The following is a 24,704-nucleotide window of genomic DNA, read 5'->3' as shown; positions in this document are numbered from 1 at the left end:
CTCAGCTCTGATTTCTCATCTATCTCCTTAGAGCCTGTCGGGCCTCAGCCAGGCCCCGGGCTCCGCCCCTCCTGGCCGCAGGGCTCCACGGCCACTCTGCGGGTGGTCACCCACTCACCCTTCACCGCAGGAGCGTGTGTCCGGAGGGAGCGCTGAGGCTAGAAGAGGGGCTCCTCCTGGAAGGACTCACCCTCCAGGTTGGGCCATTGTGGACCTGGACATCCGGGGCCGATGGAGAACAGGGCTGGCGAGGGAGCCAGAGGACCCGGACACTGGGCTGCCGTCCCCACCACGACACCATCTACACATACCCTGCAGCCTTCCCACCGGGCCGTGCCCTGACCCTCAGCCTCAAACTCCACCTGGCGGGTGCCTGGTCTACAAAAGGCAGAGTCAGACGGCTGTCGACGTTGCACTTCCAGGCTCAGCCCACCCCCCAAACTGTCCAACAATGGCCTACTGTCCTGCCCAGGGCCCTGGCAGGGCCCCAGGCCAGGGGCCACGGGAATGCAGAGAAAGGTCCTGGCTGGGCTCGAACTCTGGCTGGCTCTGCTGCCATGGTGCTGTGTGACCTTCGGCATTTCATCACCCTCTCTGAGCCTCAGTAAAAAAGGATCTCAGAGGACTGGCTAATCTCTCCTCCTGGCTCTGCCCTTCCATGGGATTCTAACCCCAGGGAGAGAGTTGGAATCCTTCCGGTCTTGATTCAAACATCAACTTCTCAGACTTTGCCCGACCCCTCACCCCCTTCACACACACACTTAAAATTGCCCAACACTTCCCATCCTACACCCTTGCTTGTTTTTGCCCCACTGCAGGGGTCATCACCTGCGGACACACTCTCTTACCTACTTATTTGTGTTTATTTACTGTCTCCCCAGCTCCAGCGTCAGCTCCGTGGGGGAGTGAGGTTGGTGTGTCCCTTCAGCGGGCAGCAGGTGCTCAGCAAATAAACATTTGCCGAGGGTGTGACTGGGGGGTCGGCGTGTTACAGGCGCCCGCGGCTGGGGAGGGGGTGAGGGAGTGGGTGCTGCAGGTGTGGGGTGCCAGGTCAGGGCAGGATGGGAGGGGGGCACCTTTCGGCCTGGGCGGTGCCTGCGTGGCAGTGACGGGGGTGGGGGGGCTGAGTCCTTGGTGGGGGGCCGGGGGGCCCTTCCCAGGACGTGACCCCATCCTCTCCTTTGGGCACGAGCCGCGGAAGGAAGGCAGCCTCCCGGTCCCCTCCCCCCCCCCGCCCCCCTCGGAAAGCGCGGCCCTGATAAGGTGAGTAAATTTCAAAGGGGCTGATAGCAGGCGCGGGGCGCTGCCAGCGGCCTCCCCGACTTCCCACCCAGCCCCCAGGACGGCCTGCGAGCAAAACAGGTTCGATTGTGCTCTTATCTGGGTCTGCGGTTTGGTCTGCCCGCGGCCCCGCACTAATGGGGGAAAGGCAGCGACTCGCGGGCACGGGAGTGACGCGGGCCGCCGCCCCCACCCCCCACGACGGCGGGCCGGGCCGGGGGTGCACCCGGCGCCCCCGCGGAGCGGGCCGGGAGGGGCGACCGATGCCCGGGGGTGGGGAGGCGGCCGCCGTGGCGGGGGCGGGCCTGTCTTGGGCTCCTGGCTCCCGGCCTTCGCGCCCTCCGCCTGCCTCAGTTTCCTCTCTGCGGTTTAACCCGGCCGCGAATGGGAGATGCCTCCCGGGGCCTCCCGGGGACACTGCCGTGAGTTAAGCGCGCAGGGAGCCGGGGTAAGTGCTGTGCAGGAAGGCCTGGAAAGCGAGGAGCCCAGGCTCCCAGGCTGCCGTCTAGTCCTCCCCGGGCCTCATCCCCCTCCTCTCCCTGCCCTCTGCTCCAGCCTCCAGCTTTGCCTCCACCTGGAATGCCTACAGGTAACTCGGGGCTCACATCTTCACCGCCTTCACGTTTTTGCTCAGATCGCACCTCTCCAAGGAGGCCTGCCCTGACCACCCTGTTTCAGGTTGCCCCTTGCATCCCACCCAGCACCCCCCAGGAGCTGTTTTTCATGGCCCTCATCAGCCCCTAGCAGTGCTATGTAATTCACTCCTTTGTTACTTTTCCTGTTGACCATCTGTCTTTCTCCTCTAGAATGTAAACCAACCAGAGTTCACTGCTGTATCCTGAGGAGCCCTGCTTGGCCCACAGTAGGCCTCAGCCCACGTGTGTGCAGTGAATAGATGGCAGAGATCCGGCCCAGGGCCAGGTTGTATCTTGGGTCATCACCCTGCTCTACCATCACAGGGGCCTGGCGGGACAGAAGCAGATGCGTCATGTGTATATTTCTGTGCGCTTGTGTGTGTCTGCGTATCTGTGTCCTCTCTGACCCCCTGAGAGGCCTGCCAGTTTCCCCAGGCTTGGAGCTCATCTCTGGCAGGAAGCTCCTGAGAGCTCTGGGGTCCTGGGGTGGAGTGAGGCTTCCTCAGCTTTGTCCGAGGTGTGAACCAGTGATGGGGTGGGTGGATGAGGCTGTAGACAAGAGTGTGTTGGGGGGTGAGCACCAAAGACCTTAGACACAGGGAAGACTGGTCCTTCTGCTTAGCCTCCGTTCTGGAGGGGAATGTCGGGGGAGGAGGAGGGATGGCATTGGTGAGGAAAAGCCTTTGGCATCTCTTGTTGGTTTTTCCCAGAGTGGAAAGGGTCATGCATACAGTAGGTGTTCGTGAAACCAGTGACCATAGGTGGCTAGCCTTGGGAGAGACGCTGGGGGTCACCTGGGCCCTCCGAGGCCACCAGGCCTTGAACTCCTCCAGGACAGACTGTGCCCGGCCACCCTGCCCCTCGCGCCCATACAGTGCCTGGCACAGAGTAGGTGCTCAGTGAATGCCTGCTGGCCTGCCCAGAGCACCGTGTCACGGCCCGGTTACCTTGCATGTTCCAGGCGGTGGGAATCCTAGGAGAGTGGGACCCAAGGACATGGGAGCAGCAGTCTATTGACCAACTGACCAATAGACAAAGACAGACTGCCCTTTCCACTTCCTTTCTCAGTTTTTCATCACTCATCACAAGGCCCTGCCAGCAGGATCAGCAGGGCAGGTGTTATTTCCATTTCACAGGGGAGGTGATGAAGGTCCAGAGGGGGCCAGGGGCTGGCAGCGCCAAGCCAAGCCCTGGGCCCTGCCTCCCATCCATGCTCTTGACTCACTGATGGGCTTGGATGCAGGGAGGAAAGCTCCGGAGCCAGCTCTCCAGAAATCACCATCTGTGTTGACTCTGAGGCTGCTCCAGCTGGGCGAAGTCCCTGCCCTCAAGGAGTTAGAGTCTGGGGAAGGAAAGAAACACTGGGAAATGGAGACAAAGAATTGGGACATGTGGGGTCTGCAGGGGCTCGAGGGGACACGAGAAAACTCTCTGGAGTAGAGAGCTCTTGAGTTGGGGCTCAAAAGATGAGGATTCTTTCCACTGAAGAAGAAACTCAACTCCATTTGAATGACAGAAAAAGGACTTTCCCGGTTCATCCGGGTGTTCAGAGGGCGATGGCTCCACCAGGCTCCTGCTCTGCTGTCAGAGCTCACAGCCTGAGGGGGTGACAGCTCCCCGTGTACACACTCAAGCCTGAGAAACCCCAGTGGCTGGAGAGAATGTTATCTCAGTAGGTCAGAGAAAAGTTCCAGGATGGAGTGGGTGTGTGTTGGACCCCAGGTCGGCAGCGGGTGGATGTGGGAAAGGCATTGCCCGTAATGGATGGGTGGGGGAGAACAGGAGGGGGCAGATTTCACCCCCTGAGGGGCTGGCCTAAGGGGGAACTGAAGGGGAGACCAGCCTTGGGGAGCTGTGGGCAGGAGACGGAAACTCTACTAGACCGAGTGAGCCATGCCAAGGACCTGGGACTTGACCCCAAGGGAACAAGGTGGCTAGTAAGAGGGTACTATCAGGCATAAGGTGATCGAGGAAACTTCAGATATGAGCTTATATCTGATTATCATCATGACCTTGTTACAAGACATTGTAACATCTGGGCCTCAGTTTCTTCACCTGGAAATTGGGCACAGTAAGTTACCTGAAAGGGCTGCTATGGGGAATAAGATGACATGGCTTTGTGGTTGGTCATTGGCAAGGCCCTGGGAGAGGGCGTTGAGGTTTGCAGAGCACTTTCACAACTTCATCTCACCCCTCACCACAACTCTAGGCTTCCCTGGTGGCTCAGACGGTGAAGAAACCGCCTGCAGTGAGAAGACCTCGGTTCGATTCCTGCATTGGGAAGATTCCTGGAGAAGGAACCTTTTAGTTTTCTTGTCCACTCTGGTTTTCTTGCCTGGAGAATTCCATGGACAGAGAAGCCTGGCGGGCTACAGTCCATAGGGTCGCAAAGAGTTGGACATGACTTAGTGACTAACACTAATACCACAGCTCTGAGAGTGCCTCAGAGAGGGGAAGGGGGAGTTCGGTAGGTTCTGGCCAAAGTCACAAAGGTGGAAGGTGACAGAACTAGGGTGTGTATTTGGGTCAAACCCTGAGCTGGTGTTACAACACCGTGCTGGATGGATCAAGGTGCTGGTGGGGTATGTTACCCAGAGTCCCTTATTTGGCCCTCCCTTCCCCTGGAGCCCATAGGCAGGTTTGCCTCAGGTGAGCACCAAACCTGCCTTGAGCCCACCACGGACATCCTCCCACGCAGCCTCTTAGCGCTGTGGTCCGTGTGAACCTTGGCTGAGTGGATGCAGGGTCCTATCCTTGCTACTTCTTGGATCTTTCCATCCTCCAAAGGCAGCTTTGTTTCCTTATTCCAGGCCTGGGTGGGTATAATCACTGTCCATTCTCAGCACAGCTTAGCCTGGTCCATCCACGCAGGCCCACCATTCCTGGAGACACCTATGAAGTGCTCCTTTGGGCCCAAGGCAAAGCTGTACCAGCATTCAAGGAGCAGCCTTCCCAAGGTCAAGGTTTTCTGTGGTATGATCAGTTCCCTTCTCAGTGCCACCCAGTCATGAAATGTCTTCTCTGGCTGCAAGAGTATTCTGTCTTCATCTATCTTCCCATCTTCTGGTCTGTCGCATAGAATCAGGCTTGACTTTGAGTAATAAAGATGCCACCTAACAAAAATCAAAGGTCTGTTTCTCTCACAGAAGTCCTGAGACATGCAATCCAAAGCCAGTATGGAGGTTTTATGCAGTCCTCAAAGACCTAAGCTCCTTCCAGCTCACTGCTCCAGCATTTTGTTTCTATGGTCCAAAATGGCAGCCAAGATTCCAGCCATCACAGCTGCATCCCAGGCAGTAACACAGAGGAAGGATAAAGAAGAAGGAGGTAAATCATACATGCTAGTTTACTTTTTTTTCTTGATAGTTTACTTTTAAGAAAGATTCGTAGCAAGTAACACATGACACCACTACTTGGTCCCACCGTCGCATCTAGCTGCAAGGGAGTCTGAGATAGTCTTAGTTCCAGGTAGCCAGGTTCCCAGATAAAGTAGGGGTTTGTTTATTGAGGAAAAGAGAATGGATGTTGGGGGTGACTATCTATGACACCCCATCCATTCAATAAGCATTTATTGAATACTCCCTGTACTCACCCATGTTACAGTACTTATAATGTGATCAATACCTTAGTGTCTCATGAGCGATAAACTGTGCCTGGCACTTAGTAAGTGCTCAGTGGCCATTACTATTAGTGCTAATACAAACACAAGCTTCTGGGAGAATGGAGAGAAGGTCCCGCTTGGGAATGTTGGAGTTCTTTCTTTTTTTCTTGGTTCTGGAAGACTGGGATGGTTGACTGTAGTCGTTTTGGAAACTCATGTTACCTCCCCAATCTCCATTCCATCCTACCTCCACCTTCTCAGGGAAATAACTCTGATAATTCCTCCTTACCAAGACACCTGTGATAGTTAACAGCTAAGCACAGGCTCTCCAGGGTGAAAAGTGCAACCATATGGTAGAGAATTTTGGCATCAGTTAAGGTGAGGGGGCAAGGTTCTGAAGGCCTTGGAATCTTCCAGAGGCCCTAGAAAAATCATACTGTAAGTTGTCACACAATTGTGTGACTGTAGTGACACAATTACTTCTGAAATGGGAACATAACAATAAATACTCTCTGAAATGCCTCCGTCTGACAGCGTGGGGGTTGCAGATGCCAGGCGCCCTTCCAAGGTGATTCAGAACAAGAGGCCCTGGAGGGCAGGGCAGCCCTCAGCCCACCTGGCAGGACGAGGAAGAAGCTGAGAGCTTGGCTGCGTGGCCTTGCTTGGTCTCCCAGAGCTGGAGGAGCCCAGGTGGGTGCTGGGGCTGGAGCTTCTGTGCTGCTGCTGGCTGACCGCTGCTCCGGGCCTGGGAAAGCGAGCTACTGGTCCTTCCTGAGAACCAAGCTATGACAGGCCTGCGCCAGGCCCTGTGGGGCAGAGCATAGGGTGGGCGGGCCTGTGAGCCTTGGGTCTCTTTCCCCAAAGCTCTCGCCACCCCTGACCTGGGGAGCCAGACAACGCCTCCTCCAGGAAGCCCTTGCTGACTTCCTTTGCCAGATGCCCACTGTCAGTGTTCTCCCACATCCCTCCACTGGGCTTTTTCTAATGCTGCCTGCTCATCTGTCCCCTGCCCTCAGCTGACCCCACTCGATATAGCCCCTGTACCTTGCATGTAAGATGAACTCGGTAACGATATATCAACTAATGAATGAGTGAGTGAGTGAGTGAATGAATGCATGAATGAGTGACTGAATGAGTTCCCAGGCTGCCAGGGGGTGGTTCCCCCAGCGAGGAGGGGGAGGCCTGCAAGGGTTAACCAGGAGCCCGTCTGTGGTCTGAGGTAAGCAGGGAGCGTATTTGTTCAGGTAAATAAGGAAGGATTACTTATAATGGGAAATCAGGCCCCAGCCAACTCTTCATCTCTTGCTGCCTAACTTCCTCCCAGCACATTCCTGCACTCCGCCCGTGTCCACACTGCCCCGCAGACCCGGTCCCCTGAGCCCACCGCGGCCTCCCTTGTAAGCCCCCCTGGCTGGGTCTCGCCACGGTGCCAGCAAGTGGCCCTGAGCTGGGGGCAGGGGGGCTCCCTACGGGGCGTGCAGCCCTGAGACCTCAGAGAGCCGCCCGTCGAGGGTGGCCAGGCCCCCGGCGGCCCACCCGAGTGCCACCTCCGCCCTCAGTCCTGCCAGCCCCTGGTACCGCCGGCGCCCCAGATGCCTGGCTGAGACCCAGCAGTGGTCCCAGCTGCCTGTGCCTCCCCCTGGTCCCCAAGGTTGGCACCACCGCGGACGACTCTTTGGGCACCAGGCAGCTAACGGGTAAGTCTGGTGGGGGGGCAGTGCCCGGCCATGGGGGCTTTCCCCTGCCAGCTCTGGGGAGGTGGGTGGTGGAGGGAACTTTCAATGCCAGGCTCCCAGGTGTTGATGACCCTGATCTGGGTCCTTCAGCCTCAGAAGCCCCCGATCCCTGTGCGTACTGCCTGCCCAGCCTGCCCCCACCCCCCGGGCTGATCCCAGGGCCCAGTTGAGCCCCCTGGCCTGGGGAGGGCGGCCTGGGGTGCCCCACGTCTGTGATGAGCCCATCTGAGCTCCGCACTGAGCCCACCCTGCCCAGCCTGCGGGGAGGCGGCTCTGCAGGTGCGGAGCCTCGGCCCGAGACCAGGCTGGTTCTGCTTGGCTAGTTAAACACAGGCAGCCTTTCCGTGGCTGCCAGCATGGCTGCTCTGCCAGGGGCAGGGTCTCTCAGAGCCTGGTCACGAGTGGGCAGGGCCCTGCTGGAGCCTGGAGGCTCCGGGTCAGGGCCAGGGTCCGGGGTTGGAGCAGGGGCTACAGTCCCAGAGCCCAGTGGCTTGGGTGGGGGGGTGGGTGTGGTGCGCACGGGAACCAGGGGATCGGAGTGATTGCCTTGAGTCCCTGGGGGGCACAGTGCCTCTGGGCACATGGGGAAAACAGTGCGGGTGAGGGCAGGGGCCTGGAGGTGCCCCCTTCTAGGACTTGCCATGTGCCTCCAGTGGGGGGGAAGGAACTGGGTGATGGGGGTGACAGCGTGGAGGGCTGAAGGGTCTCGGTGGCTGGAGCCTGCCCTGGAGTTGGACAAGGTGTGTGTGCATGTGTGCATGCGTGCATGCGGGGTGGGGGCAGTACCCTGAGCTAGCCCGGGGCCCCTCTCCCCTCCAGCTGGGCCCACCCAGCAGCCCGCACTCAGGCCTCAAGCGGGCTATCCCCTGCCTGACAGCCATGGCCTTTCTGCTCCTCTATAGCCAGGCCTGGGACTTGGCCTCACTTCCTGCCCCTACCTCCCCAATAAACAGCTTCATGGCCATCCCCAGGAAAGCAACCATCTCCCCAGCTGCTCGGCTGAGTAACAGAGCAAACAGGTGCTGGGGCTGCCCCAGGCCCCAGGTGGCAGGCAGGAGATTACCCATCAGACGGGGTGCCCACGCCAGGGCTCAGCTCAGCCAGCCAGTCTGCTCACCCCGGTCCAATGGGGGGAGGGCCGGAGCCAGGGACTCCCCCCCAGCTGCTCAGGGCTCCCCCAAAATTCAGAATTCAGAGCTCCCGGGAGGTTGGGGTGTGGAGGAGGTGGTCTCTCATGGGGTCAGGAGCCACCTGCCCCTTTGAGAGCCTAATAGGCACCATGAGGGGCCCAGAGCTGAGAACTCAGGCCCTGCCGGACTTGGTTATTGTGTTTCTGATTATAAAACGGTTTGGCAGATGCTGTGCCACCGGGTTGCCACAAGCCGCTGGATTACGCAAAACGTCTCTTGTCAACCGAGCCTGAGGAAATAGGGTGGAACTCAGTAGGTGCTCAATCAGTGCTCAGAAAGTGTGAGCCTGGCGGTGAGTGGAGGAACCAGGAGAGCCCACTTCCTGCCACGGAGGTGGTTGCAGCCATAAAGGGAATAACCCTGCAACAGACAAGAGCACAGCTGTGTGCTGGGCGACTATGGTGCAGCCTGAGTGTAACTGGGGACAGGGCCCTCTGGCAGAGGGCAAGAAGGGGCAGGTCAGAACCAGCAAGGTGTCACCCCAGGCAAGTCCCTCTGACTCCCTGAGCTTCCAGCAGGTTAGACAAGGTGGCCTCCTCTGTGAAAGGAAGCTTCGTGGAAGAAGCAACCTGGAGCGGGGTTTTGAAGGCTGTGTAGGAGTTGGTGGAGGCAGGCTGGCTGGCGGGATTTAGCGCTTTGTGAAACTTGTGTGGTTTCCCAGTCTGGTCTCCTAGGCTGAGGTCAGGGGAAGTGGGGGCCTCTGGTTTGGGCTCCTCCTAGAGGCCAGGGAGGAGTGAGTGCAGCCAGCAGCTGCCCTGGACCCGGCTAGAGAGTAGGCTGACCTTGGGGCAAGGTTCAGGCCTCTCCCATCACCATTCTCAACTCTCCCCCAGACTCCACCCTTTGGCCCTGCCCCTCCATCCAGCATCACCACCTGCTTCTTCCTTTGTTCCCGTCACTCTTCACCCTGTCCCCTTTCCCTCCTTCTTCTCCAGCCTGGTCCCCTCACCTGCCACCTTCATGCATGCCCATTGTAATTCGCAAGGAATTTCCATCCACTGTCCCCCTCAATCTCCACAACCCTTTTAAGACCTGCTCTTAACAGCCCATTCAACAGACATGCAGCTGAGTTTCTTGCCCCGCTGCCAGAGCTAGGCTTGGGGCTCCAAGCAGCGTGGGACCCTCCGCCGCCCCCACCCTGCTCCATGCTCCACCCTGCACCCCTGGCCAGGAGAGTGGCCTGTCAGGTGGAGCAACTCTTCCCAAAGCAAACTTTGCACAAGCTGAGTTGCCCTGGGCCCTTCCTGACATTTAATGCCAGGCTCCTTCCCCTGCCTCATTTGCATGTTCCCAGTCCAGGAGGTGCCCCCTGCCAGATTCTCCTCTCCCACCTCTCCGGGCCTCCAGACTCCTCCAGGTCACTCCTCCTAGGCCAGGGCCCGGAGTGGGACCCTGTGGGAGTCAGATGGGCCAGCACCCTCCCTGGACTGTAGGAAGGGCTAATGAGGTCCTTCCGGGACCTCCAGAATCCAAGGGGCCCTTCCTTTTCGCTCCAGCTCTGGGATTGAGGAGAGGGGTCTGGGGGTGACCGCCTGGGTTAGGCAGGGGTGGGGCCCAGGTCTCTGCTCTCAGGGCAGCGAGTTGGCCTGAGGGCTGCTGGGACCAGTTCTTCCTGCCTCTGATGTCCAACCCAAGTCAGCCTGGCAGGCACGATGGAGGTCATGGGGTCACAGACTCCAGACAGTGTCTGGGCCAGAAGAGCTCTGGGAGCTGACTTATCTCCTGGAAGAACAGAGGAGGAGACTGAGGCCGAGGAGACCAGGGGCTGCCCAGGGCCTCAGATACAGTGGAAACAGCAGATTATGAACCCACATCTCCAGATGCTGAGGCCTCGAGTTCCTTCCAGGCCTCCCATGCCTTTGGAGAAAACTCGAATACAGGGGTGAGCTTGGGGCTGAGGGGGGTCCATGTACCTGCAGGCTTCAGGCATCCATGCCACCCAGACGCCCCAGTACGACTTCCGTGGGGCTGGCCCTGCAGGTAGCCTGAGCGAGGCAACAGGGGTGACCCTAGAAGTCGGAAGGTGCCAAGACTTCAGCAGGAAAGAGGGCAGAGCTCACCCTTGACTCCCAGTCCCCGCCCGATCACCATGGACACATGCCCCCAGGCACTCACCGCCCCTGCCTGTCAGGTGGGAATAATCCTGGCTGCCCGAGGAGACCGCGGCGGGAGCCCAAGCAGTTTATTTATTTGGCCTTCACCTTGTCCCTGGAAGGGCTGGAAGTGGAGTCAGTGAGGCGGGACGGGGGGGGAAGTGGATGCCTAATATACCCACGCGCAGGAGTGACTGGGGGGGGGCTGCTGGTACGTACTCATGCCTTGGGCTCCTGGCTGCCCACGGGAACAGCGGGCACCGCAGAAAGCGAAGTTGCTCTTTGCGACCCCGTGGACTGCAAGCCGCCAGGCTCCTCTCTGTCCATGGGATTCTCCAGGCAAGAATACTGGAGTGGGTTGCCATCTCCTTCTCCAGGGGATCTTCCCGACCCTTCAATCGACCCCCTTCCCAATCGAACCCAGGTCTCCTGCATTGCAAGCAGATACTTTTACCATCTGAGCTGATCACAATTCCCTTATGTCCCCCGACTCTTTTTATTTCCTGCCCCCCATCCTCCTACTGCTTGGCCCTGACCCTACTCCCAAGTCTCCCTAGGCCTGAGGACTGGCTCCCCAAGTTAAATCTCCCCAAGTCGAAGTTTTGCTTCTGCTAGTTGCTTCCAGCTCATTCCTCTCTTTTCTTTATGTTGGCTGCATTGTGCGGCGTGCGGTATCTTAGTTCCCTGACCGGGACTCGAACCTGTGCCCTCAGGAGTGAAAGCCTGGAATCCTAGCAACTAGATCACCAGAGAAGTCCCTGGATCTAGCTGGTTTGAAGAGCAGTCTCGGAGGGCAGGGGAGCTGCATTTTCCTAGGAGTGTAGCAGCTGTCCCAGGAGCAGTGAGGGGGCTGGACGGGGGCAGTAGGCAGGGCAGGAAGGGCCTGTCTAGGGGAGCACGAAGGCTGAGGCCAGAGGCAGGGAGGCTTCAGACCTCAGCAGCCGGGCCCTGAACACTGGCCTGGGTAGGCCCAGCTTCTCTCCAAGGTGCTGACCGACTGCCTGGGAGTTGAGGGGACAGGCCCACGTGGCCCCTGCCCACTCTGCATGGCTCCCAGGGGCTGCACCGCCAAAGCCCCCTCATTCTGACCCATTCATGTGGACCCAGAGGTTAGAATGGAGGGAGGAAAGGGCCGCCACTGGTGGGGAAACCCGAGGTGGTCTGCCCCCAGATGCTGGAGTGAGGAGACTCTGGGCCGAGTGGCAGGCCTGTCCCTCCCCTCTCCTCCTGCAGTCCTGGGCCCTGGGCAGACTAAGGTTGTGTCTTAGGATTGAGGTGGGGGCTCGAGGCATATTTACCGCCCCCACCCCACAACCCCATTGGGAGTAAGATCTGAGCAGAATGTGAGAGACAGGCTCCACCCTCATGACAGCCCAGGGCCTCAGTAAAATCCTCCTGGTGACTCCCTGGGGCTGTGGTTTCGGGAGCTGTCTGAGCATCTTTCTAACGTCCGGGTGGAGGGGCAGGAAACAGCTGCCGTAGATCTCTAACTTTGGGTCCCCCTGCCCCCTGCCCCCTCTCTGTCTTCCTGGGGGACCACAAGGTGCGGAGAGAAGGGGCCAAGGTGGTAATCCCTCTGGCTGCAGCCGCGTGAGTCTGCCCTGTCTCTGGGCCTCGGCCTCCACCAGCTGTTACCAAATTTCTTTGTCTGGAGTCAGAGCCAGTGCCTCTTGGGCAAGAGGGAACCAGGACACACTGAGCCTTAATCCAGAAAAGATCAGCTCGAGGTTTGGGAGCTGGAGGCATTGCTCAGGAGACGGGCAGCCCCTCGGGCCTGGGCTTTCGGGAGGGAGCGGGACTTGACAGAGCCCGGATTTGTCGCAGGACCCCAGGGTGCAGTGATCCAGGCACTGCTGTGTGACTACAGACACCTCCTGGCCATTCTCTGAGCCTCGTTTTCCCAGTGTCCCCATGCGGAGACCATCACCAACGAACGTACTCATGGCTGAACTGCACAGACGGGGGAGCTGAAAAGTCAGAGGAGGGAGCGGCCACGGAGGACTTTGAGCTGAACTGTGATGAGAAGGGAAGGGCATTGTGGGCAGGGGGATGATGAAAACAAGAGAAAATAGCCGTGTCACGCCCACAGCTCAGGATCTGAGGGAGAAACACCGTTCCCATCAGAGCCTGGATATGTGCTTTGCTCCAGACCCTGCCCCTAACCAGTGAATAAATCTGTTTCCCGCTCTGGGCTCTGAGCTCTAGCGCTCAGAGGTGGGCACCAGCCCCTGGGATCAGGCAGGGCAGGCGGTGGGGAGCCATGGGAGGTTCTAGAGCCCAGGGCTGCCCGATAAAAGGGTGTTGGAGGGAAATGAGCTTGACTGTGCAGTGGAGTGAGCGGATAGGAGGCAGGAATGGACTCTGGAAGACCAAGCTGGCCAATCAGGAGGTGGGCAGGGCCCTGGGGAGATGGGATCAGCCAGAGCAGGAGCCTCAGAGGGCACGTGGTACAAGAGCAGAGACCACTCAAGGCCAGCTGGGGCCCTCAGGCAAGCTGCACGGCCTCTCTGAGCCTTACTGTCCACATCCACAAAGCAAGGTCCCTGAGCCCCTGTGGGTAGTCAGAGGGTAGCATGTACACATGAGGTACTCCATGTGCATTCTCTGCCCTCCCGGGTCCAGCCCTAGAGCCTGGAGAAGATGCCAGAGTTGCAGGCTGGACACACCAGCCCCTGGCTCGTTGACCAGAAAACCCAAGTCCCCTGGGCTGGGCTCAGCCTTCCACACTGCGTCCCACCTGCAGGCCATGGGCTCTTTCCCCCTGCCGCATGGTTAATCATTAACTTCTTTTTCACCAGGGAGGTGTTGGAGCTGGGACCAAGCCTTGGTTGAGAGCAGGTTCCTTGGCATTTAGGAGCAAGGTGACGGGGGTGGGGGCTGGAATGTGGGGTGTGGAGGAGAAGGCTGGAGTTCTCTGCTGGTGAAGGATCCCTGGGCCAGGAGCTGGAAGACCTGCATCTGAGTCGTTTGTTCTCTGCACTGTCACTTCCCCGCCACAGCGCAGGGATGAGCACTAAGGCTCCCTCGGGAAGGGGGTGAAGGTGAGGGCCCCCGAAGTCGCTTGACCAATGTGTCAGGGATGTGTCGTCATGTCCTCGCCTGGCCGATGCTAACCCCTACGCCCTAGCCATTCATCCTCACGGACCCTTCGTGCCTCTGTGCCCCCGTCCTACCTGTGACCGAGGCCAAGCAAACAGGAGGGCCGTGAGGGAGGCAATTTCTCCTGCCCGTTGGAAGAGGTTCTGTCTCCCTGGCACACGGCCCAAGGTGTTGGCAGGGACTGTCCTAACGTGGCAGGTCGGGGAGTTCTGGGGACGTGGATGGGGCGGGGTGATGAGGGAAGGGTGGGGTTGAGGGGGCTCTCCAGGGGTGGGGCTCCGCAGGAGGTAGGGTGTGGGCACAGGCCGGGGTGGGGACCCAGGGCAGAGCGGGCTGTTGGCTCTGCCTGGGTAAATAACATGGGCTCACAGCACACACGTGTGTTTGCACAGAAGGACTTGAAATAATTCCAAGCCTGCCCTCTGTCCCCCGCAATCCTGGCCCCCCCATCCCTGCCCACCCAACCCCAACCTTTCCTTCCTTGTCACTTAAAGGAACTTGAAAGGGAGACTTGAAATGAAAGGGAACACCTTTCTTTCTTGCTGGCATTCTCTGTGCCACAGGAAGAGCAGAGCTGCCAAGTCAGGTTGGGCAGGTTGGGTACTGCACAAGGGTAAGGGACAAGGGGAGCTGAAGTTCCACTTGGGCTCCACTCACCAAGCCGCACTGCCCAGAGAGGAAAGGGCATTATTTTCTGAGTTGCATGCAGCTGTACTAGCTGCAGCTCTAGGTATAGAAGCCAGAACCTTCCAAATGGGGCTCTTTCTCTACCCCACCTGCACATTGCGGCTGAGCAGGTCTACAGAGCTTCTAGTAAAGCCTCCCCCTCATACTGGCCAGGTGCCTTCAAAGCCGGTTCTCACACTTGAACCCCCATCACAATCAAAAGGCCTGTTGAGACTCATTGCTGGGAATTCCCTGGCAATCTAGCGGTGAGGACTCTGAACTTCCACTGTAGCGGGTACAGGTTCAATCCCTGGTCAAGGAACTAAGTTTCCACAAGCGTGAGGTGTGGCCAGAAAAAAAGAAAAGAAATGCCTTGCTGGGCCTTCCTCCCCAACCCTGAGCTTCTGATTCAGGAGCTCTGATGTGGGCCTGAAAATTCGAGTTCCTTATGAGTGGTGCGGATGCGGGCACATTTTGAGAACACTGTATAAAGTATAAATACCCCCAAGAAAGGACACATATGAACTTGCCCTTATCAGGTTTATCTGCTCCTTTCCACCTTTGAGGATGACCCACCGTGTTACGGGGAGCATGTATTTGTTGGTCATCTCCCACATCTGTCCTGCTGTATTCTTGACTCTCAAGTCACGGAAGTATCCCAGGGACCCCAGTTCTTTGCTGTACGTACACAATGCAGGTCCCCTGCCTCACCCAAACCTCCAATATGGGGCTCAGAGGAAAGGGTCCGGGGGCAGCAGAGTCTGGGGACCGATGGGGAGGGAGGCCTCTGAGTCTTCGCGTTGAGGCCAAACGGTGCCCCCTGGGTGGCCTTGGGGAGCCCGGGGGGAGTGGGCTTGCCGAGGGCCTCATCTGTCCCCTTGGGCCTTGGCCTTCTCTCCAGCCCCTGCAGCCGTGAGGAAACTGGGGTGTGTAGGTCCGCAGAAACGTGCGCGTGGGCACCTCCCACCTGGGGAGCTGCGAGTTCCTCTAAGGCGTGAGGGGAGAGGAGAGGGCCCCGGGAGCTGGGAGAGGCCGTGGCAGCACCTTTCAGGGCAGGACGAGGAGGGGCGGGTAGCAGGAGCCTGGCCCTGAGTGGGGGTGTTGCTGGGTGGCCACGTCAGCATCGTTGGGCTGAGAGTTTATCCATACTCCCCGCACGACCCTGCGGGGCTTCCCTGGTGGCCCAGTGGTAAAGAATCTGCCTGCAATGCAGGAGACCAGGGTTTGATCTCTGGGTCAAGAATTCGCCAGTATTCTTGCCTAGAGAATCCCATGGACAGAGGAGCCGGGCAGGCTACGGTCCATGGGGTCACAAAAAGTCAGACTAAGCTCACAAAAGCGGCCCTGTGGGAGGGGCAGGGGGCCGCCTGCCTGACCTGGGAGGGGCTTCTCCCTGCCACACCCTCACTTGCTCCCGTCTGTCTTCACCTGGCCCATGGGAGATCATGGTGACCTTTTCCCTTCCCTACCCTCTTCAAAGGCAGAACAAAAACAAACAAGCTTTGTCCCAGCAGAAACGATTAGGAATCTGTCTGCAGTGCAGCAGACTCGGGTTCGATTCCTGGGCTGGGAAGATCCCCTGGAGAAGGAAATGGCAACCCACTCCAGTATCCTTGCCTGGAGAATCCCATGGACAGAGGAGCCTGGCGGGCTACAGTCCATGGGATTGCAAAGAGTCAGACATGACTTAGCAACCAAACCACCACCACCACCACCACAGAAGGAGCTTCATCGATGGGACAGCAGTCTGGGATCTGGGTGGGGGGCCGGCTACCTTGTCCAGGCCCCAGTTTGCTCATCTGCCAAATGGAACTAATTGTGCCTTCCTTTGTGAGGACCAAATGAGATCGAGCACTTCAGGAGATTGTTTTAAACAGGTTACTTGTGTAAAAATACACTGCTCCCAGCACCCCGACTTCCCTGGGGAGCGAGGGAGACGTCTGTTTGCAGCTCTGCACGTCCCCTCCCAGCCATAGGGCCCATCTGCCCAGCCCTGTCTTAGCTGCCCAGTGACCCGGAAGCCCCGGCTCTCTCCCAGGCCCGGCCGCTGCCCACTGGGCTCCTCATCTCCATAACCAGCTTAGCGGCCCCCACGGGGGCAGGGAAGCAACCGGGGCCTGACTCTCCCTCCTGTTCTGTTTCTGTAGACACAGCCGCCAGCCCGAGCAGCATGGGCAGTGCCAGCCCAGGCCTGAGCCCCGGGCCTCCCGGCCGCCTCCTGCTGCCCCCGGACAGCGCGCTGCGGACAGGCCTGGAGAAGGCGGCCGCGGGGGGCACGGGGCCCGAGCGGCGGGACTGGAGCCCCAGCCCGCCTGCCACCCCTGAGCAGGGCCTGCCCACCTTCTACCTCTCCTACTTTGACATGCTGTACCCCGAGGACAGTAGCTGGGCGGCCAAGGGCCCCGGGGCCAGCGCGCGGGAGGAGCCGCCCGAGGAGCCAGAGCAGTGCCCGGTCATCGACAGCCAAGCCCCGGGGGGCAGCCTGGACCTGGCCCCGGGTGGGCTGACCCTGGAGGAGCACTCGCTGGAGCAGGTGCAGTCCATGGTGGTGGGCGAGGTGCTCAAGGACATCGAGACGGCCTGCAAGCTGCTCAACATCACGGCAGGTGAGCCCCTCCTCTGCCAGGCCACCGGGAGGGACGAGGGTGCCGCCTGGCACACCGTGGTCACCCCCAGAGATGCTGGTGCTTCTCCACGTGCAGCCAGTCCCTAACACAGCAGCGGTGAGCCTGGGAGCCAAGGTTCTCAGCCTCTCTGCGCCCCGGCCGTGCCAGCCTGGTGTCCCCACGTGGCAGGCACTGGGTGAATGAATATGAGCTCTACCATCTGGCCCACCTCCTGCTCTCACACGTCAGTGCACAGTCCCCGGCCTGTTCTGCTCCAGACTCTCCTGCCTCTTTGCCTTCCCCACAACACTCACACCCCAGGACCTTTGCACTTGCTAGTTCCTCATCACAGAGTGCTCTTCCCTCAAATATCTACTTGGCTCACCCCTCACCTCCTTCAGGCCTTGACTCAAATGGTACCACCTCGATGAGGCCTTTCCTGACCCTTCTACTGAAACTGCTGCCCTCCTATTCCTCCAACCTGCTCTATTTCTCTCATGGCTCCTACCGTCAGATATGCTGCATGTTTATCTTGTTCCCCGACTGTCTCCCTCACTGGAAGGTACATGGCCCAAGGGCAGGGATTTTCACTTATTTCGTTCACTGCTATGTCACTAGCTCCTGCTTCCCCTGTGGCTCAGCGGTAAAGAATCTGCTTACCAATTCAGGAGACGCCAGTTCCATCCCTGGGTTGGGAAGATCCCCTGGAGGAGGGCAAGGCAACCCCACTCCAGTATTCTTGCCTGGAGAATCCCCATGGACAGAGGAGCCTGACAGGTTACAGTCCATGGGGTTGCACACACATCCCCACCTCCTGGGATGGTACCTGGTACTTAATAGATGCTCAACACAGTCACCTAATATGCCCTTATCCCTTATACGAGGGATTCAACGTGGACACAGCAGAAAGGCTCCTCTGCTCATGAAGCTGACGTTACAGTGACGAAACAGATCATAGATAAATAGATCAGTGTGTCTCTGGTCAGGTGGGGGTGAGGGCTCTGAGGAGGAGAGCCATCAGGAGGTGAGGCGCGTGTGTGTCCGGGGCCTGGAGGGTGTGGTTGCGGAGCTGATGCTGCCGGTTGAGGGGCTGCTGGGGCCCCTACCGGTCCCGCCGGCGCCTTTCCAGCTTTGGGAGCGTCTGATGCATCTCCTTGGCCTTCGAGGTGTCTGAGCCTCCCACACATGAAAGGTCCTCAGGCCCGACTCCTCCTCCCCGGAGTCATCTGGGCCCAGCCCCTGCCCCCCAATAGTCTCAGCTGGGGCCCCCCTTGAGGCAGCCCCTGCTCAGGGCCCCCTCCTCCAGTGGCCCAACCAGCCCGCACCCCGGAGGCTTTCCCACGGTGCCCCCGCCCCCGCCCCGGGCTGGGGAGGGCCCTGCCCTGTGAACAATAGGGACAGAAACAAATGGCTTTGACCCTGGGGAGGAAAATGGGTTTATTAGGTGGGGGCAGGTCGGTCTGCAGGTCACCCCCTGAGAGCCTGGCGTTCACTTGGAGGCCCCATTGTGTCCGAGACCGCAGCTGGGTTCACCCCAGGGTGGCTCCCCAGGGAGATGACTGGAGCCCAGTTAGAGACGCCCCCACCCCGCTGGCCTCGGTCCCGTTTGCACCCCCTGCCCTGCCCTTTGCCCACGGAGCACGTGTGCTGAGCGGTGCCCTGACGGCCAGCCCTTTGTCGGGTGCTGGACGCGGGGAAGGAGCCCCCTCTGTGTCTTGATTCCTCCTCGGCGGCGGGTGGGGCCAATCCCTGGTTGGGTTTTTCTCTGGTCCTTTGAGGGTTTCGGGCAGGCGAGAGGAATCTGGGAAAGGAAAAAGCTGGGGTGTCTCTGGTATCGTGTCACTGTCCCCTCCAGCGCTGGGGCTCCCCAAAGGGCCCTTTGGAGGGGCTGGGGGGGCGTGGGAGGAGCTGAGGTCCAGGTGAGATGGAGGTACAGAAGCTCCAGGCTCCCCTGCCCTGAGCCATGTTTGCTTTCAGGGCCCTGGATCCTTCCCCTCATCTCCTCTCTTCTTGGGTACCCACCTCCACAAAACCCCTGAAGCCTCTGTCTGGCCTGGAGGCCGTTCCGGGAGAACATAGATTCCCACGGGGGCTCCATCAGGGCAGAGGGGACCCCCCGGGGCAGTGCCTTCAAGCAGACTCCGGGGCTGAAAGAGTGTCTCCCGCTCAGACCCGGTGGACTGGAGCCCCGGCAACGTGCAGAAGTGGCTCCTGTGGACGGAACACCAGTACCGGCTGCCCCCCGTGGGCAAGGCCTTCCAGGAGCTGGGGGGCAAGGAGCTGTGTGCCATGTCGGAGGAGCAGTTCCGCCAGCGTTCGCCCCTTGGTGGGGACGTGCTGCACGCCCATCTGGACATCTGGAAATCAGGTCGGTGGAGCACCCCCCCGCCCCACCCCCAGGCTCCAAGCCCGGGCCCTCAGGGGAGAAGTTAGGCCAGGATGCCTGCCCGCGGGTTACGGGGGAAGCAGCCCCTTATGCCCACCTGGGTTCCATTCTGAATCCCGGCCCCACGGACCGCTGCCTTCCTGGATCCTGGGTGAGCCCTCTAGCCCCGACCCTCTGCCTACCCTGATCAAGGCCACAGAACCTCGGACAGAGCACGTGGCAAATTAAAAGTATACGGTAGACTGTGAGGACGCAGGACGCTGGATCCTCCCAAGTCCTCCTTCCTTGTCCTTGTAAAAATGTGTTTGTTTTGTGTTGTACTTCATTAAAGCAGAAATAAGGCAATAAATGTACAGAATTTTTTTCAAAAACAAACTGTTGTGAACCACAGTATACCTTGGGGGATGCCGCTCCCACTTCCCTCCCCTGGCCCCCAGCCCCCCTCCCTTGAGGCAACCACTGTTGCCTATTTCTTGGGTACCTTGCCAAAGGAAGTCTATGCATATACAAGCAAGAGTAAGTGTGACTTCTACCCTTTCCTAACACAAGTAGGATGAGTATCACGCTGTTTTGTACTGGACAGTGTATCTTGGACCTTTGTTACCCTTCGTTGTTTGACCAGCGCACCTATTTTAATCTTTTTTTTTTTTAATTGTGTGACTACATGGCTTTTGAGATCTCAGTTCCGCAAGGGATTGAACCCAGGCCCTTGGCAGCAAAAGCGCAGAGCTCTAACCACTGGACTGCCAGGGAATTCCCTTTTTTAAAATTTATTTGTTTTTATTAATTTTTGTTTGTTGCTGTTGCCCTAGGTTGTCACTGCTGCCAGTGGGCTTTCTCTCGTTGTGGCGAGTGCGGCTACTCTTCGTTGCAGGGCACAGGCTCGAGGGCACGCAGGCTCAGTAGCTGTGATACACCAGCTTAGCTGCCCTGCAGCACGTGGGATCTTCCCAAACCAGGGATCAAACCTGTGTCGCCTGCTCCCTGAGTCGCAGCCCTGCCCCTTGGGGCCCAGGATGAATGAGGGGACAGGTCCCACCCTCATGGTCCGATCAGAGACCAGTGTCCAGCCCCCAGCCCAGGCCTCTTGCCAGGGGCTGGCAAGAGCAGTGGGCAGTGCCAGGCTGAGAGCCGGGTGGTGGCGTGAGCAGAAGGCGACTGCCTCCACCTCCCACTGCTTTTTCTGGGGAGGGAGGCAGGTGGGAGCTGGAGGGGGTAGAGAGGTGCGGGGCAGCCGGAGGGCAGGGAGTGTTTTTGTTATGCTGGGTTCTGAGCGGGATGCCGTGCAGACCTCATCACCACTCATCCGTGCAAGACCTGTGAGGGGGAGTCCCAGGCCCGTTTCACAGGTGACCAGCAGGGCTCAACATGTGCTCTCCTCTCTGAACCAGGGGCCGCACGCCGAAGGCCCCTCTCAGCTGCCAAATCCTAAACTTTCTTCCAGGAAGCAGCTCTGTAAGCAGCTTGTCTCCCAGATTGGCAGGAGGAAGAGAGCCACCGGGTTCGGGGGGTGGGCTTCTGTGACCCCACAGTTCCACCCAAATGCCCTCCTCCTCCCTTGGGGGGGCGTCTCTCTGGGGTCCCAACTTCCTCTCCTTGCCCCGCAGCTGCCTGGATGAAAGAGAGGACGTCCCCGGGGGCAATTCACTTCTGTGGTGAGTCGGGCAGGGCAGGGAGGCAGGTGGCCAGAGCTCCGGGTCTGGGGGGTGATGGGGTGGCGGCCACTGAAGACCAGGGCTCCCCGCTCACCACCACCTCCTCACCGCCCAGCCTCGACCAGCGAGGAGAGCTGGACAGATAGCGAGGTGGACTCGTCCTGCTCCGGGCAGCCCATCCACCTCTGGCAGTTTCTCAAGGAGCTGCTGCTGAAGCCGCACAGCTACGGCCGCTTCATCCGGTGGCTCAACAAGGAGAAGGGTGAGTGGTGCTGGGGGCAGGACGGGGTGGCTGCGAGGCAGGGGGTGGGAACTGTGGTCCTGCCAGGCGCTGGGCAGGGGGCTGCAGCCGCCCCCACCTTTGCCTTGAATACCACACACGCACTCTCACTGGATCAGCCCAGGGTCTGTGCAATCTGTGTCCACACCTGTCCCCCGCCAGGCTCTGCCTGCTGAGGGTCCCCAGCGGCCACGTGCCCGGCACATAGCAGGGCCGTACAACTCTGATGAGAACGGGACATAGTCTCTACATCAAAACATCAGCGCTGCACTGAGGAAGCCAGTGGTGTCCCGAGAGAAATACAGAGCAAACCACACAGGCAGTGTTAGATTTTCAAGTAGCCACAGTTTAAAATGCTTAAAAACAGGTACATTTAATTTTAATAATACGTCTATCTAATCCAATATTATACATTCTTCTAATCTCAACATATAATCGCTGCAAAATTATTAATGAGATGCTTTACTAAGTCTTTTAAATCTGGTGTGTATTTCACGCTTACACTGCATCTCAGTTCAGGCTGGCTACTTTTCAAGGACTCACAGCTACAGGTGGCTAGTGGTGACTGCCCTGGACAGCACAGGACTGGATGGTGTGCGGGTGTTGTTTTGGAAAAGGCCCAGAGCTGAGAAACCTGGGTTCTAGGTCCCATTCTGCCATTGGTAGCTATGGATACCTGGACTCCAGTCTTTGTGAAACACACTAGATTCATTCATCCAACAAACCTTCGTTGAGCACTTCCTCTGGTTCCACACTTGCTCAGCCAATGTTTATGGAGGATCATAGTGTCCCGGAGCTGTGGGGAGGATTCAGCGATACCCCATCCTCTAGGGGACCTACAGTCTTGTAGGAAAACCAGCAGTGAAATGAGCTGGTGTGCGGAATGCATCTGGCTGCGATGGGACCAGCTGTACCCAGGTTGAGGAGGACCTCAGAGAGGAGCAACTCTGGGGCTGAGTGTGGAGCTCAGGAAGGAAAAGGGCTTAGGAGGGGTGGGGAAGTTTCTGCATGAGCCGTGGTGATCTCATGTGTGGATTTGAGACAGAGTGAGCCGGTCCCCCAGGGAGACCATCTCACGATAGAGGACAGGGAGATCAGGGAAGGCGGGGTGATCTGGGAAGCCTGCCTGGAGAGGGTGTGCTGACCTGGGTTTTGCCAGGTGCTTCAGACAGAGAACTGGGGATATTAGTGAGTAAAAGTCCCTTCCCCCGGGCTCTGCTCCAAGGACTTTCTGTACTCACCAAGACAGTGGTCACCACAAACCCTCTAACTGACCGGAAAAAGGGAGTCTCAGCTTCTAACGCTGGAAAACAGCCGGGCCAGGATTCCAACACAGGTGGGCTTGATTCCAAACCCACTCTTTCCACCGTCTCTTACCAGTTCATCCTGCCAGAAAGGGCTGTGTGGGGCCGAGGTGGCTGCGAATCCCACAGAGGTCTTACAGGCTGGGGAACTGCACAGGTGACCTTGTGAAACGAGCTGTGTCCGCAGCCCGGAGCCCCCCCACGGGGCTTCAGTGCGGGGTGTTTAGGAGCTGGCGCTGGCAAGGGCCAGGCCTTCAAGGCCCCGAGTCACCCACCGCAGGCTCACCCTGCACCCAGGAGGTCTGTGAGTCCACAGTTGGATCCCCCACTTCCCGGGCCCTGTGCTACACCTCCCCACATGTTGATTTAACAGCCGTGGTAGACGGTCTTGTGGCCCCACAGCCTAGCCTGGCCCCGGGGCGACCCCGCCTCCCCTGACTCTGCGAGGCTGATCTGCTGGTCTTGGTCTCTCTCCCCCCTGCTCTGCTGGCTCTCCCTGGGCCCCCCGCTGCCCCAGGCATCTTCAAAATCGAGGACTCCGCGCAGGTGGCCCGACTGTGGGGCATCCGCAAGAACCGCCCCGCCATGAACTACGACAAGCTGAGCCGCTCCATCCGCCAGTATTACAAGAAGGGCATCATCCGCAAGCCCGACATCTCCCAGCGTCTGGTCTACCAGTTCGTGCACCCCATCTGAGCACGGACACCGGGTCCCGGGCCTGAAAGGTGCCCTCGCCAGACCTCCCTCCTGCCTGTCCTGCCTTGGCCAGGCCCAGAGCTGGGAAAGAGGGCAGTCTGCTGACATCCAGAGTTCAAGGTCAGGGAGGAGATGGCCCGCCGCTCCCCGAGATGTCAGTGAGCTCTCTGGGAAGAGAGCCCCAGGGTGGGGGGTGCTTGCCCCTCGGGCCTGACTGCTCCACGGCCAGCCCATCGGAGGATGGAGGGAGGCAGGGCTGTCCCCCCGCTCCGTTGCAGCCTCTGACCCCAGGCGCTCCGGAGCAGAGCCAACGGAACGGCAGTGACTTGGCCAAGCCACTTGCCCTCCAGTGCCCTCGGCTGCCCGTCCAGCACTGCGCCTGGCATGGTGCCAGGAGACATCTGGACCCCCGAGTTGGGAAGCCAGGGGTGCCCTGGGGACGGATAATAAAGATCCTAAGGAACTGATGTGGTCCCAGTGAGCCAGAAGCACAGCCTGGAAGCCATCCATACTCAAGTCATTGTGGTCACAGGGGCCTGGGGTGGTTAAGGGAGGCTTCCTGGGGAAGGCGGCATTGAGTGGAGCCTAACAGGAAAGGGACAGCTGATGGGTGGAAGCAGTGGGAGAAAGGCAGGGAGTCCTCAAGGCCCATGCAGGGCTGGAAGGGCCCTCGTCTCCCCTGGCCTGGTGTGGGCTGGAAGCAGAGGCTGCAAGGGCTGAGGAGGGTCTCCCACGGGACTGGAGAGGTGGTGGCATCCTTCTGTCCTCGTGTCTGTCGGGGGTCAGGACTTCCCCCTGGAGGGGCCGAGGGCTGCCCTTCCTGCGAGGGGACCCACAGCCTGGCCGCTGCTGGGCCAACCCGGGGGCTCTGGGACAGGCAGCCGTGCCGTGGGAGAGGGGGGCCTTCAGCCCTCCTCGGGGGAGCCGGCCCTGCAGTGAACGGGGGAAGAGAGGCTGGCTTGGGGGCAGTTCCTCTCTTGAGGCCTCAGGGGTACTGAAGCTGTGAGCGCTGTGAGCGGGGTGTCAGCGGTCAGAGCTCATGATGGGAGGGGGGCGGGTCTGAGTGTGGGTTTGTGAGCTGGGGGAGATGGAACCCTCTCCTGGGCAAAGGCTGTCAGCTTCTTCACACCCTGCCTCATGTTTATTCATCCAGCTTGGGTGTCCTGAGGGCCGGCTAGGTGCTTCGACTGCTTTTTTGCCGTTTGTTGTCGTTCAGACGCTCAGTTGTGTCCGACTCTTTGTGACCCCATGAACCGCAGCACACCAGGCTTCCCTGACCTCCACCATCTCCCAGAGCTTGCTCAAACTCATGTCCATTGAGTCGGTGATGCCATCCCACCATCTCATCCTCTGTCGTCCCCTTCTCCTCCTGCCTTCAATCTTCCCCAGCATCATGGTCTTTACCAATGAGTCAGCTCTTCACATCAGCTGGCCAAAGTACTGGAGCTTCAGCTTCAGCATCAGTCCTTCCAGTGA

General features: G+C 59.2%; 1 protein-coding gene across 2 annotated transcripts; it reads left to right on the top strand.

Moving 5' to 3' along the window:
• Positions 1-4,198: 4,198 nt before the first annotated feature.
• Positions 4,199-23,695, top strand: SPDEF (SAM pointed domain containing ETS transcription factor). 2 transcript variants are annotated; one of them, XM_043907214.1, is made up of 7 exons: positions 4,199-5,243; positions 6,052-7,214; positions 16,449-16,907; positions 19,078-19,275; positions 20,901-20,948; positions 21,064-21,210; positions 23,050-23,695. In XM_043907214.1, exons 3-7 carry the CDS (start codon positions 16,472-16,474, stop codon positions 23,226-23,228), a joined length of 1,008 nt encoding a protein of 335 aa, XP_043763149.1. In that variant the 5' UTR covers positions 4,199-5,243; positions 6,052-7,214; positions 16,449-16,471; the 3' UTR covers positions 23,229-23,695. The 2 variants fall into 2 exon arrangements, with proteins under 2 accessions (XP_043763149.1, XP_043763150.1); XM_043907215.1 differs by lacking the exons at positions 4,199-5,243; positions 6,052-7,214 and adding an exon at positions 13,923-14,981.
• The last annotated feature ends 1,009 nt before the right edge of the window (positions 23,696-24,704 follow it).

The sequence above is a fragment of the Cervus elaphus genome, chromosome 7, assembly GCF_910594005.1.
Source record: "Cervus elaphus chromosome 7, mCerEla1.1, whole genome shotgun sequence".
Classification (NCBI taxonomy): Eukaryota; Metazoa; Chordata; class Mammalia; order Artiodactyla; family Cervidae; genus Cervus; species Cervus elaphus.
Note: the sequence above shows the minus strand (reverse complement) of the source record. Positions and strands in the feature narration are given on the sequence as shown.

Bases quoted from the DNA above. Each gene is read 5' to 3' on its own strand.
- SPDEF (XM_043907214.1), top strand. From the start codon at position 16,472: ATGGGCAGTGCCAGCCCAGGCCTGAGCCCCGGGCCTCCCGGCCGCCTC. The intron at 16,908-19,077 runs GTGAGCCCCTCC...TCTCCCGCTCAG, and splicing joins GCTGCTCAACATCACGGCAG to ACCCGGTGGACTGGAGCCCC. The intron at 19,276-20,900 runs GTCGGTGGAGCA...CTTGCCCCGCAG, and splicing joins TCTGGACATCTGGAAATCAG to CTGCCTGGATGAAAGAGAGG.